At 37.0% G+C, this 13,310-nt stretch overlaps 2 protein-coding genes across 2 annotated transcripts; one reads left to right on the forward strand and one right to left on the reverse strand.

The window, feature by feature from the left end:
- Positions 1 to 1,691: 1,691 nt before the first annotated feature.
- On the forward strand, positions 1,692 to 7,017 carry LOC147291409 (uncharacterized). Its single transcript, XM_086237764.1, has 4 exons — positions 1,692 to 1,973; positions 3,069 to 3,325; positions 3,710 to 4,155; positions 6,433 to 7,017. The coding sequence occupies exons 1-4, from the start codon at positions 1,834 to 1,836 to the stop codon at positions 6,688 to 6,690; spliced, it is 1,101 nt and encodes a 366-aa protein (XP_086093890.1). The 5' UTR covers positions 1,692 to 1,833; the 3' UTR covers positions 6,691 to 7,017.
- A 3,350-nt stretch (positions 7,018 to 10,367) lies between these two features.
- LOC147291410 (F1F0-ATPase inhibitor protein) lies at positions 10,368 to 13,015 on the reverse strand. Its single transcript, XM_086238209.1, has 3 exons — positions 12,773 to 13,015; positions 12,523 to 12,606; positions 10,368 to 10,579 (listed from the first exon to the last, which is right to left on the reverse strand). The coding sequence occupies exons 1-3, from the start codon at positions 12,926 to 12,928 to the stop codon at positions 10,571 to 10,573; spliced, it is 249 nt and encodes an 82-aa protein (XP_086094335.1). The 5' UTR covers positions 12,929 to 13,015; the 3' UTR covers positions 10,368 to 10,570.
- Between the last annotated feature and the right edge of the window lie 295 nt (positions 13,016 to 13,310).

The raw sequence follows: 13,310 nt of genomic DNA on the forward strand, positions 1-13,310 counted from the left end.
TTGGACTCATAATCGAAAATACAGTGGAGAGGAACTTTCCCCGGTCACTGGAGCCGCCGCACGCGCTACCACGCGCTAGTGGTGCGAGTGGTGGTCCGACTTCACTGTTCATCATCTTCAACATCTTGCCAGTTTTTGCTTATTTTTTTTCTAACTTTGGCTCGCTGTTTACCCTATCAAATCAACTCCAAATCGAGCAAACTTATACTTGTTTTAAAGCTCTGCAACTCCTCTTTACAACCATTCAAAGAACACTCAAAACGGATCTCTACAACTCAATATATAAGGCTTCAAGGCTACCCGAGCACTGTCAAAAATTGCAGAAATTTGGCAGATTTTCCAAAATTCAACCAAATTCATTTCTCTTCAATTCCAACCACCCAAAACGGTTCCTGAAGCTAAGAAATGATAAATTAAAACTTAAACTTCAATCAAAATAAAAGGAAACACAATAAAAACAAATGAAATTCAAAAACTTTAAAACTGAAAATTTGCTCTCTACACCCCAATCCGAAAATCACTTCATTTCTCCTTCAAACTCTAGGTTGTTTGTGACCTTAAAGACAACTCTAACAATCAAATAAAACTCACCAATACAGATATCATCACCTAAATTCAAAATCACAGAAAACAGAGTATCTATGGAAAATTGAAAATTATCTTCTCTTTCTCTCCTTTTCTTTTTCTGCGTTCTTCTCTCTCTCTCTCTCTGTGCTTCCTCTCCTTTTCTCTTCTTCTTTCTCTTTCTTTCCTTCTCTCTCGGTTTCTCTGCTTCCTTTCTCTTTCGGGTTGGCTGGGTTCTGGGGTTTTGCTGGGTTTGTTAATCAAACCTAGCTTATAATTCTCACACACACACACACACACCACCGCCACACCACCGCCACACCACCGCCTCAAACACAAGCACACAACTCACCTAAATCTCAACCACTCACAAAACTAACACACATAAACTAAAACACACCCACACAAAACTAGAAGGTGCTAGACGTAAGTCCAGCAACTTAATTTTTTTTTTTAATTATAAAAATAATGAAACAAATATAATTAAAATTAATTTAACAAAATTAGAAACTAAGTAATTACACCTGGGCTCTCTTCCCCAACCCTACCCAACCCAGCCCCTTCCCCTTCCTCGGCACCCCTCACCCCACAACCCCCCCTCCAGTGCCCCCTCTCCCAGCAACACCTCCCAGCTCCCCCTCTCCCCACACACTCACACTCACACCACCCACTCTTCCCTCTTCCTCTTTCTCCTTCTCTTTTCGTCACCCACCCAGCCACTGGCCAAGAGAAACAGAGAGAGAGAGAGAGAGAGAGAGAGAGTATGTTTTTGCTAAAAAAAAAAACTATATTATATTTTATATATTTATTAAATATTTTTTTAGATGAATTGACAAAAATACCTCTAATTTTAACTAGTGAATGGATCAAATTGACGGCAGATGACAAATTTACACAATTTTAAAAAATTAGATGAAAAATTATCACAATTGAAAGATTGGATGATATTTGAGCACAGGCCTCAAAGTCTACACGGGCATTTTGTGCAATTCGGCCTTTTAAGGTATGATACTATGATATGACTTCTGAGTATGACACAAACTTGAATAGGCTCGGCCCAAACCCGACACAAAGTACTAGAATTAAACGCGGCAAACCAGCCTCCGTGCTGTCGCGGAAAGAAAAAAGCGTCTGAGTTGGTAACATAACTGGCTTAACTGAACCGAAAGCCGCCAAACGCCTAAATCTCTGTTTCATTCTCTTCATCTCTCTCAGATTGCATTGAATTCAGCAAAAGGGTTATTGGGTTGCTTTGCGATTTCATTTGCAATGTGCTGGTTGAATTTAATGGTTGGTGCGAAAGAGCCAGGTGGGGAGAAGAAGAGGGTGGTGGTGATTGGAGGTGGGGTTGGTGGCTCTACTGTGGCGCAGTCTCTCCAGTTCTGTGCTGATGTTGTCCTCGTTGATCAGTAAGCCACTTTTTTCCTTTTCTTTCTTTACTTTTAAATCCCTTTTTTGTTGTTGTTGAACATGTTCATAGAACTGGGGTTTGGGTTTGGAATTTGTCAATGCTTTGTAGTATATGGTTCTTGAATATTTTCTGCAATTTTGATTGCTTTTCTGTGTATTTTGGGACAATATGGCTGCTGAGTTGGTGATAAATGGAAATTTGAAAAAAATTTCTGTGTTGAAATGACAAGATGTGCAGAAAATGTGAACAAAATTGGTTCAAATTGGTCCTATAGTTGTACCTATAGATTGACAGAAAAGGGAACTTTAACAGAGGTTGGCTTTGTACTTCTTGTAACATCTTATTTGAGAAAACACATTTACTAGGAATAATATATGAGGAAGCATTGCTTGGTTTCAGATTACTTCCATATATCTTTGCGTGGCCTTTATGGTACTGGTTATATAGCAATACTGGCAACAACATAGAGTGCTATTGTCTTACTTTTATGTTTTATTGGGCTAATCTAAATCATATATGAATGCTAACTCATATTTGTTGGACAAATTGTACAAAATTAGTAAAAACAACATATAGGTGAAGGAACTTGGATGGGATTAAATTGGAATGTTAAAGCAATCTACCATTTTCCCTACCTACATCACGAAGTTAGGCAACAATCAAGACCTGTTTATTGGTTTCCCTAATTTTAGTTTCATTATTTCTCCCTCATCTTATTTACCATTAAGATTAAGATATTGTGTTTTCTCTGATTTATATCTTGTGTACTGCTTGTGTACTTGGGTGATTCTCCCTCGGCATTCTTCAACAAATGTTTTTATAATAAAAAATAAAAAATCATGGTTCGTTTTCTGTCATTCCTTGTTTCTTGTCCATTTCTTCCTCAGTATACACGATTTAGCGGCGTTATGGCTGTAACTATATCCAAAGCATAATCGATTGAAGTTCAATTTTATTGTTTAATTTTGTAAGGGTCCCAAATACCATTGACAAGTCAAGTTCTTTTATTCTTCTTTTTTTATTTTTTATTTTTTTTAAATTTTTATGGTTTTGCCTACCATGTCCTTGAGTCTTTCAAATTATATGATAACAGGAAGGAGTATTTTGAGATCCCATGGGGCAGCTTGAGGGCAATGGTGGAGCCAACATTTGCTGAAAGATTGGTGATTAATCACTCTGATTATCTTCCCAATGTGCAGATTGTTGCATCTACTGCAGCTAACATCACAGACCATGAAGTGGTTACCACCGATGGCCGTTTTCTTGCATATGAATATCTTGTTATTGCCACTGGTCACATGGAATCTATTCCAAAAACCAGAGCTGAGAGGCTCAGTCAGTATCAGGCAGGTAATAAAAGATGCATAACTAGGATTGCAGTTGTGCTCTTGAGCTCTGCTTTCATGATAGCTATTAAATTTGGTGGCTCCACTAAAGTGAATGAGAGGGTCAGTCATTACCAGGCAGATAATACATAATGATGCGTAATTAGGATTGCAGTTGTCCTCTTGTGGTCTGTCTTCATGATAGCTATTAAATTTGCTGCTTCACAAAAGTGGAAATTTAATTTCACATGAGAGAATGGGGAAAAGGAAAAATGAAAGCTGAGTCATTATTATCTTAATTAAAGTGAATGTGTGCCTACAATACTTCTTGTACACTGATTCTAAGCCTTTCTTTAATTGTAAGAAGCATTGGGCATCAAGTCTAAATTTATTCTCTTTCCTTGCACAGAGTTTGAAAACATAAAGTTCGCTAAATCAGTTTTGATCATTGGAGGGGGCCCCACTGGGGTTGAACTTGCTGGTGAAATTGTTTTTAATTTTCCAGAAAAGAAGGTGATACTGGTGCACAGGGGATCAAGGCTGCTAGAATTCCTTGGTTCAAAGGCTTCCCAAAAGGCACTAGATTGGTTGACATCAAAGAAAGTTGAAGTTATTTTGGATGAATCCATTAATTTGAATAGTATATCTGATGGTATTGTTGAAACATCTTCTGGAGAAATTATCACAGCTGATTGTCATTTTGTGTGCACGGGTAAACCAATAGGTTCAATGTGGCTTAGGGAGACATTTTTGCAGAATAGCTTGGATATGCGAGGAAGATTGATGGTTGATGACAACTTGAGGGTAAGGGGTCATAAAAATATCTTCGCTGTAGGAGATATAACTGATGTTAAGGTAACCCATCCTATCTTTTCCTCTTATGGTTTATTTGATGTTGACAATCAATCTTTTGTTTATAACTTACATTATGTACCAAGCAACTCCTTCATTGAGTCATGTGGTATGTTCTACCTGTAATATACAGGACAAATTAATAGGTGGTCATAGTTGATCCCATCTTGTTGAGTTCCATGAGATGACCACCTCTTTTGTGTTCTGATTTGCATTTTGTTAATGTAATTTTGTGATTTTGGTAGGTCCAGATTCTGGATGTAAAAAGGAGTTACCCACTTACCCTGTGACATAAGAAATTGTCAATCCTTTTTCACTTTTATCTTGGTCAAATGTTGCTAATAGTTTGTATTTACTGTTATTAATGTTACTAGTTAAACTCCTGTGCAAGACAGAGTTAAAATTTAATAAGAAGATAAATGAATTATTTGATAAAAAATTTTACTGAAATATATATGTATGAAGTAACATAAAAACTAGTGTACATAATATATATTATCAAGTAATATCTTAAACATCCCGATCAATACCACTTTAACGAGTTACAATAAATTTTATCTCATGACCAAAAAGGAAGTATTCATGAGAAACAGAAATTGAACTTAGTGTTATATTTTCTTTTTATGAAAAAGTAAGTAGGAAAAATATTTAAGAAATAAAGTATAATAGGGAAAAGTTTAGATACAACCCTTGTGGTTAGGCCTATTTACATGAAACCCTGGTAGTTTTTTTTCTTTTGGTGACACTTGTACCTCCTGTGGTTTAAAAAAGGAAAAAGTAAATGAAATCCAATTTGATAGTAGAGGGAAAATTGCTATCATGACCTGATAATGTTTTTCCTCAAACTTAGTTCAAAATTTAACAAGTTTGAAGGATTAGGAGGTCTAGAAGTTCCTTTTTTCAGTATATTTCTTTTTTGGTGAAAATGATTAAAATCTTTTAGTTTTCAGGTAAAGAAGGGGTAAAAATATCATTTTATAAATAACTTAATTGCTTCTGCAGGTGTCACAAAAGAAATTAATAAAAAAAAAAAAACACAGGGAGATTGGTAAATAGACCTAACAATAAAGACTGTGTATTAACTTTTTAGAAATTTATTTTATCAAATTAGATGATGACCATACAATTAATTATGTTAGAGAGAGAGAGAGAGAGAAGATATTTGATGGAGAATGAGAACTAGAATATGGAAAGCAGCAAATGGGAGGGGAGGGGGAGTTAGTATAAGATGATGTGGTTCAATGAAAACAAGGTGGATACCATTTGGCTTATATAAAGAAACTAGAGTGCTATCTATGAGAGAGAATAAGATGAGTTAGAGGGTACAACTAATACCTCCTACAAGCATGGAGTAAGCGTGAGATGACCCTAAGAAAAATATAAAAAATGAAAAATTAACTAGGTAGTTAAAGTTTAATTGATAAGGTTGAAGAAGTTGGTTTTCAGTTGATGGCAATTTTTTGTCGAGAATATGGGTGACTAACTACTTAGCAGTTTTGGAGAATGTGAGATTAATACTTTCATATTTTGAAATTCCACAAGGAGGGAAATGGCCATTTTAATATAGACATATGTCTCTGTCTTCTTTTGTTTATATGGTCATATTATCTAATACAACTTATAGTTATTATGTTAATCAATGGTAAGATGAACATGGATATAAATCGGTACATATCCAATTGATTTGGGTAGAACTAGAAGGAGATAATCATGCATAGCAAGATTTTTATTTGCGACTTGCAGGCCATTTTATGAATCAGGTATAGATTTAAACTAAATATGAGAAATGTTCTCTTGTCAGTCAGTCTCATGCACAATGTTGTCAAATTGTCAATCTCGACCACACATTGAAATAAATCCACCTGATCAATGCTTTAGAATAATAATCTAATAGGCAGAACAGCATATATATATATGTGTGTGTGTGTGTGTGTCCCTTTTTTGAGAGTAATACCCGACGATTCCCATGCATTGAAATGTACTTTAACTTATTAACAGATCTTATGTTGTTTAACTAGATTACAGTGTTGAATGGACCCCCTATGTGACATTATAGCTCCAGTTTATGTTTTTCTCAACTCAGTTGTAATTGACTTCCTTTTTTATTAGTGTCCAAAGTCATTTTAGCAAGAATAACAGCCTTATATTGCCCAGTGTAAAAGTTGAGTCAGTATTCGTTGCTCTTTTTCAATATATCATTCACACTATTTCAATCTCTATGACTTTTTATGCTTTAGAGAAAATCTGTTTTAAACTGATAAACCACGATCTATTAAACAGGAGATCAAACAAGGCTATTTAGCACAGAGACATGCTGAAGTGACTGGCAAGAACCTGAAGCTTTTGTGCAAGGGTGGAAATGAAAGCCATCTTGCTTCTTATAAGCCTGGTTTGGAAATTGCAATTGTTTCACTTGGGAGGAAAGAGGCAGTGGCACAATTCCCCTTTCTGACACTTAGTGGTTGGATCCCTGGCATGATCAAATCTAAAGACTTATTTGTAGGAAAAACAAGGAAACATCTTGGGCTAAAACCTTGATAGACCATATGCTAACATTAAAAAAAAAAAAAAAAAAAAAAAAAAAAAAAAAAAAGGAGGTATCAAGTTCATTGTTCCTTTAGAAAATGCAAAGTAGGGTGGTGGGAGTGGGATGTTAGGTAACAAGTTTCAAGGCAATTTTTTCAAGATCATAAATTTATTGTAGATGATTTTACTTTCCTGTAGTTTTAAGGGCCTTGTGCATATGCTATTTGATTTTATGTCATGTGACACTAGATTATTGCAAGGTAGGATGTATACATATTAATGTTTATTGTGTGATTGGTGCGCATTGAGAATTGCAAGGTAGGATGTATACCCTTCTAATTGAGAATTGCTTATTCTCATTGAACAAGATTGAAGAGTCCTACAATCTTTAATTTGATTCCAGTATCATTTACCAGAATTTGTTAAATTAGTGCAGTTAGTAATACATTTAAACTGTACTCGTATATAATTCTTTTCTACATCATCAAGAAGCACACCGTAATGTGATTAAGATATACATCAAGAGGGCTTGATTAAAACTAGCCTCTCTTTGGCATGCGCTCTTGCTCGTGTGAATAGGCTTTTCTGCATTCATCAAAGGAAAATTATAACTTACAATTTTTCGAGGAAGAACTGCAACCTTTTGGACCTAGTCATGCTTTGTTCTGGGCTCGGGCCACTCAACTTAATAATCTGGCTTTCCTGCCGACCGCTCGACACTAGTTTTTGTCCTGGGACGTAATAACCCAAGTAGTTATCCAATGAGTAATTAAATTAGTGGTCTATCTCTTATCGTTAATGGACCCTATTTGATTTGCATACTTGCCAAACACCACTTGTTAGCATAATAGGAATCTAATTAAGTTTTCAGAGTTCAGACCCAAGTTGTTCCAATTTCAAGCCATTATAGTATGAGAAATTCTATACATATTCAAAAATTTTCTTATTTTACCCAACTTCTTAATTTACCCAACCATCACCTTTTTGAAATTAACATTTTCTCATTTTACCCAACCTAAATTACCATCATACCCTTACTATCATCACCACATTCTCTCTCTTCTCCATCTTTTTCACCGCACGCAGCACCACCCCGCAGCTGCACCACCTTCACCTCGGACCTCCACGAGAACCACCAACAGCACCACCATCCCCTCTCTCTCTCTCTCTCTCTCTCTCTCTCTCTCTCTCTCTGACCCACCCCGTGCTCAGCTCCTCTCTCTTCCTTGCCCTCCGAACACCAACTTAAAAAAAAAAATGCAGGTTCAGCGGACCAATGCCGAACCTGAATGTTTTCTCCGGCAACAACCCGCCGAACAAGCCTCTTCTATTCGGTAGATACCCACTGAACATGGAATTCGGTGGGTGTCATCTGAATAACTTATTAACATTCGGTGGGTGTCGTCCAAATAAGTTATCAACATTCGGTGGACTTTGACCGAATATTAGCATCGTATTCGGTGCTGGTTCACCGAACAAGATGCAAACCCAGATTTTCTCAAGCTTTTAATACCCACGAAAAAATACATAAGAGGTTGAAGATGAAGATGGAAGAGGTTGGGTAATTGGTCAATTGCTACTAGAAGTCTGGAATTGGAGCTAGTTAAGTTAAACTAATTATTGGTGTTTTTAATTTCGATTTGCTTAAGCTTTTAATTCCGAGCTTGTTTCGCGCGTGTGGGTGGCTGGCCGTAGCAAGTGAGGAAAGGCGGAGGGAGCTAGGTGGGGGCGGGTGAAAGGGGGGAGGGGAAGGTGGTGTCTGCTGGAGCTGAGAAGGGCAAGGAGAAGCAAAGAGAGATGAGAGAGAAAGTGAGGAGAGGCAGAGGGAGCTGGGTAGGGGCGAGGAGCTGGCTTGGCCAAGGTTGATGGCAAGGTGGAGTTGCGAGGGAGAGAGTGGGTTATGGAAACAAAACTATGGGGAGGGTGGTCTACGGGGAGGTGGTGCTGCGGGGACGAAGAAGAGATGAAGATTCAGTTTTTTGAATGAAATGTCCTCAATGGTCATTTTAACATAGGATATAATTATGAATAATGCTATAATTATCCATTCAAGTATTAAATTAGTATCGGGTAAAATAAGAAATTTGTTGGGTATGAATAGAATTACCCTTATAGTATTATACCCACATCTATATTTTCCCTCTTTTTGGCTTAAAAAAAAAAAAAAACTACTTTCGCGGAAGACTAATGGTGCGTTTGGATGAAGTAATTTGAAACTACTAAGGAATTCACAAATGACGAAATTAAAAATGACGTGATTTAAAATTCTAGAATTTGTAAATTCTCTTGTTTGGATAAATGTAATTATAATGAAATTTAAATACGAAATTTATAGTAGGTTTATAAAAGAGTGATGGTGATGGTGGGAACAATAAAAATGATGTTTGTGGTAAGTTGATGATGGTAGTAGGGGTGATGGCCCACGGGCGGTGGGAGAAATGGTGGTGGCAAAAATTGGGGTATTAGAGGTGGCGGCAACGGCGACATTGGCGGTGATGGTGATGGTGGTGGCGACGGCGACGGCGATGGTGGTGGTGATGGCACTGGTGATGGAGGTGGCGGCGGCGGTGTCAGTGTCGGTGGTGGCGGTGTCAGTGGTGGTGACGGTGGCGGTGACGATAGTGGTAATAGTGGCGGCTGTGGTGGTGGTGACGGTGACGGCGACGATAGTGGTAATAGTGGCGGCTGTGGTGGTGGCGGCGGAGGTGGTGTTGGTGGTGGTGGCAGCGGGTAGTGGTAGTAATGGTGGCGGTGTCGGTGGTGGTAGTGGTGACGGTGGTGGCAGTGGTGGTCGTAGTGGTGGCAGAGGAGGTGGTGGCGACGGTGGTGGTGGCGGCGGAGGTGGTGTCGGCAGAGGTGGTGTCGGTGGTTGTGGTGGTGATGGTGGCGGCAGAGGTGGCGGTGGCAGTGGTGGTGACGATGGTGGTGGTGGTAGCGGTGACATGGTGGTAGCGGTGGTGGTATTGTAATTAATTGGCAAGGTGATGGGTGGACACGACTTTTTTTTTTTTATAAAACTTGGAATTTTGAAAATGACACCAATTTAAGTGGAATTTGAACTTGAAATTTACAGCCTTCAAATCCCAAGTTTTTTTCCACATAGAATTTACGAAATTCTATATTTATGGACCCAAATAAGGAAATTAGAGCATATAATTTCTTAAATGCTGAGTTTTGTTTAAATTCCAAATTTTTTTTCTCTATCCAAACACACCATAAAGGAGTGTAGGAAATACAGTATCAATTAGTATCAATTAGAATATGCGCATCTAATTAGATTGAAACTTTACCATTGGATCAACTTATATCTAAAGATTCAAAAATGTTGTAAGATTTTGTGTAAAATAGTTTGTCCCAGTAGGATCCTAACCCTATACATAGATAGCTTAACTAAACCACAATGGTGCATTTGTCATCGACTTTGAGGGGCAACCACTAAAAAGGCATCAGCAGTTAAGCCCTATAACATCTCCTAAATCCCTTATGATGTTTGACATTTTTTATTTTCTATGCTGGAAAAGATTTCGAATCTACAAGCAGCATTTTGATTGAGTCTACTTCCATTTTCCACAGCTTTAACATATATATTTGCTTCAAATATACGTGTGGGACGATAAGAAACACAGTAAGCAATAGAAACATGATATGAGCAGATACACATGCAACAAAATGAATGCAATGAAGCAAAATAACCTCATAACAGATAAGGACTGCATAGAAACTCACAGTTACCCTATTACTGTTTAAGAGAAGATATCAACAAGAACACTATACTCTATACAGAGCAAAGTTCACTTTGTTAAAAAGTTATGTACATTATTATTCATGATTACTTCCAAAGGAAAAGTTTATCAGGTAGTGCAGATCACAACTTCAGCCCTAACGGGTGCCCTCAGTCTTTCTGCAAAAAGAGAAACGATACAGTTAAACAAAATTCAAATCTTGAAGCAAAGCCAGTAGTACAATAAGTAGAATGCTGTAAAAGCTACACAAATTAAGATTAGAGTAAACAAGTAGAAACTCACTAGTCAGTACAATCCTATAACTTGATCTTTTAGCACAAAATAACCTAATCTATTTCAAGTATTATCATAAGAATTTTTTCTCTAAACATTGACTCATGTCTCAATTCAGTACTTGTACTCTGATTTGTCCCAATTTAGTCCCTAAACTAAGGCCTCGTTTGATGCATAGGATTGGATTGGATATGATAAATGACTAAATTCATGTGTATACAAGGAAGAAGCTTCTAACTTTAAAGAAGAAGATGGACTAATCATAAGGGAAAACTTATCCCTTCCAATCCCCCTAAAAATGGTGGGATTAGTGGGGATAAGTTTCCCCTTATAGCTAATCCATCTTCTTCCCATCTTCCTTCAAGTTAGAAGACACCCTTAATCTTCTTTCTTGAACATGCATGAATCTAGCCATTTATCCTATCCAATCCAATCATATGCATCAAAAGAAGCCTAATTGTTTGTGTCTAATAAGGATAAAATCAAACTTTCGATAGCAATTCCAATGATTATCTTAGTTCATATCTATCTTTCACAACTCTAAATCAGTGACATGTCAACTTTCTATGAATTATGAGATAAATTGAGACAAATTAGAGTTTGGGTACTGAATTGAGACACAGGCCAAAGTTGAAAGACCAAAGGTGAAGAAAAAAAAAAAAAAACACCTATAAAGGACTACATATCCTTTAGTTGATAAGAAAGTGAGAAACTAGAGACGAGTATTATAATGCATAGTATTTTGCTAGATTATGAGATACTGAATCATCTAACAAATAAGCTATCATCTTGACAACTAAACAGGGGATCAGGGACTGAAAACATAATCAGAACCATGCCAAATAAGATGAGTCAATTATAGAAAGCAGAACAGGCTATACAAGAGCAAACAAGAATTGGGGAATACACCATCATGAAGGCATATTCAAGGATCACCTATTCAGCTTAATAAGTTCTAAATTTATAACCTTGGAAAAATAAAATGCATAACATGCATAACAGTGAGCATACACTGTACTATGTTTATACATCTGTCTTTAAAAAGTTAAATGCATTCCACAAGGGTTCATTATCATCTACAACACAAATTTTTGTGGTTAAAATTTTTAGACAGAATCAAACACAAAATACGCTATGAGTCTACAACAGCAGTGATCAAACATTTCAAGCTCGACTTAATTTGCTGCATTTGACTTCTCCAATAACAAAATCACAACTAAATACATGAAAAAACTTGTGTGTGTGTATATAATTATATGTATACACACTTCACTAAAACAATCACCAAATGGAGATTAATGTGTTGTGTTTAAATCTAGTAATTATGCACATACTAACATCCCATATATTTCTAAATCCCTAAATCTGTGTCAAACACTCAAACCCATTTTGCAATAACAAAATAACCCACACACACACACACATATATATATGCAGAAATTCTCTCAACAGGATGTCCGTACTTTAGTTGACGCATATGTTTTATGGATATTTTTTCACCATTTGATCTTAAACTTGGCAGGATATAATTATTAAGATATAAATCATCAATGGAGACCTATTCCTTGGTTTTAACTCTCATGATTTTGAATACTGGTTCCTCGGTTATAATTTAGGTTTTAACTCCAAAGTTTTGGGCCATTCTATAACCTAAAATATAGAACCCTAAACCCTGACATGTTGAACACTGTAAGAAAAAGCCTGAAAAACGACAAAATGTCATAGAAATACCCATGTCCGTTCTTTAAACGTCCTGCAAAGAGAATTTGTGTATATATCTGTATACTATTATGTATATATATAAATATAAGAAACATAAGAATGGTACCTTGTCAGCATTTTCATTCGCTTTCTCGGCCTTTTCTTTCTCAGCCTTCTGCTTCAGCTTCTCCGACCTCTCCCTCTCCCATTTCTTCACAAAACAAAACAGAATAAACGATCTCCATGAGAAACCAAACCAAATTACCAAAAAAATCGTAATATCATTTTGATCCCAAAATAAAAAACATACTCGATTAGTCGCATAACAAATCTGAATGAAAATTATTGAAAAAAGAAAGTGGAAGATCAGGCCGTACCTTGATGTAGACGTTCTCAGCAGCGCGTTCCTCCTCGCTGAGAACCTTGCCCTTGCCGTCACTGAAATAGCGAGTGGCTCCGCGAGACGATTCCATGGAGCGAGTCAGCAAGGCCCGAGTCAGCGCTGCTTGGCTCTGAACAGATCTCATAGCCATCACTATTGCGTGTATTGCCCTTCGTTTTCAACCGAATATTAAGAAAATATTTTGAGTGAACTGCCAGTGAATCAGTGGTTGGGTGTATCTGTAAATAGAGAGCGCCCTAGAAGTTTCGACGTTATATAAAATGGGCGGGTTGATTTCGGGTCGAGTCTTATCGGGTATGAAAGAAATGTCTGGAAACCGGGTTTATTTTGCTTTGGTTATTCAATATTCTTTAGGAAAGTTCAAGGGCCTGTATGATACAGGCTTTCTATGCCCATTGCCTACCTAAAAATGATCTTGCTGACGCTCAAAATGTGGAGAATTTTTTTAATGTAATATAGTGTAACTAATTCAACGTATAAAGACCAATGTTCATTGCTCATCGAATGATATG

This window comes from Dryas octopetala, chromosome 3, assembly GCF_963921425.1.
Source record: "Dryas octopetala chromosome 3, drDryOcto1.1, whole genome shotgun sequence".
Lineage (NCBI taxonomy): Eukaryota > Viridiplantae > Streptophyta > Magnoliopsida > Rosales > Rosaceae > Dryas > Dryas octopetala.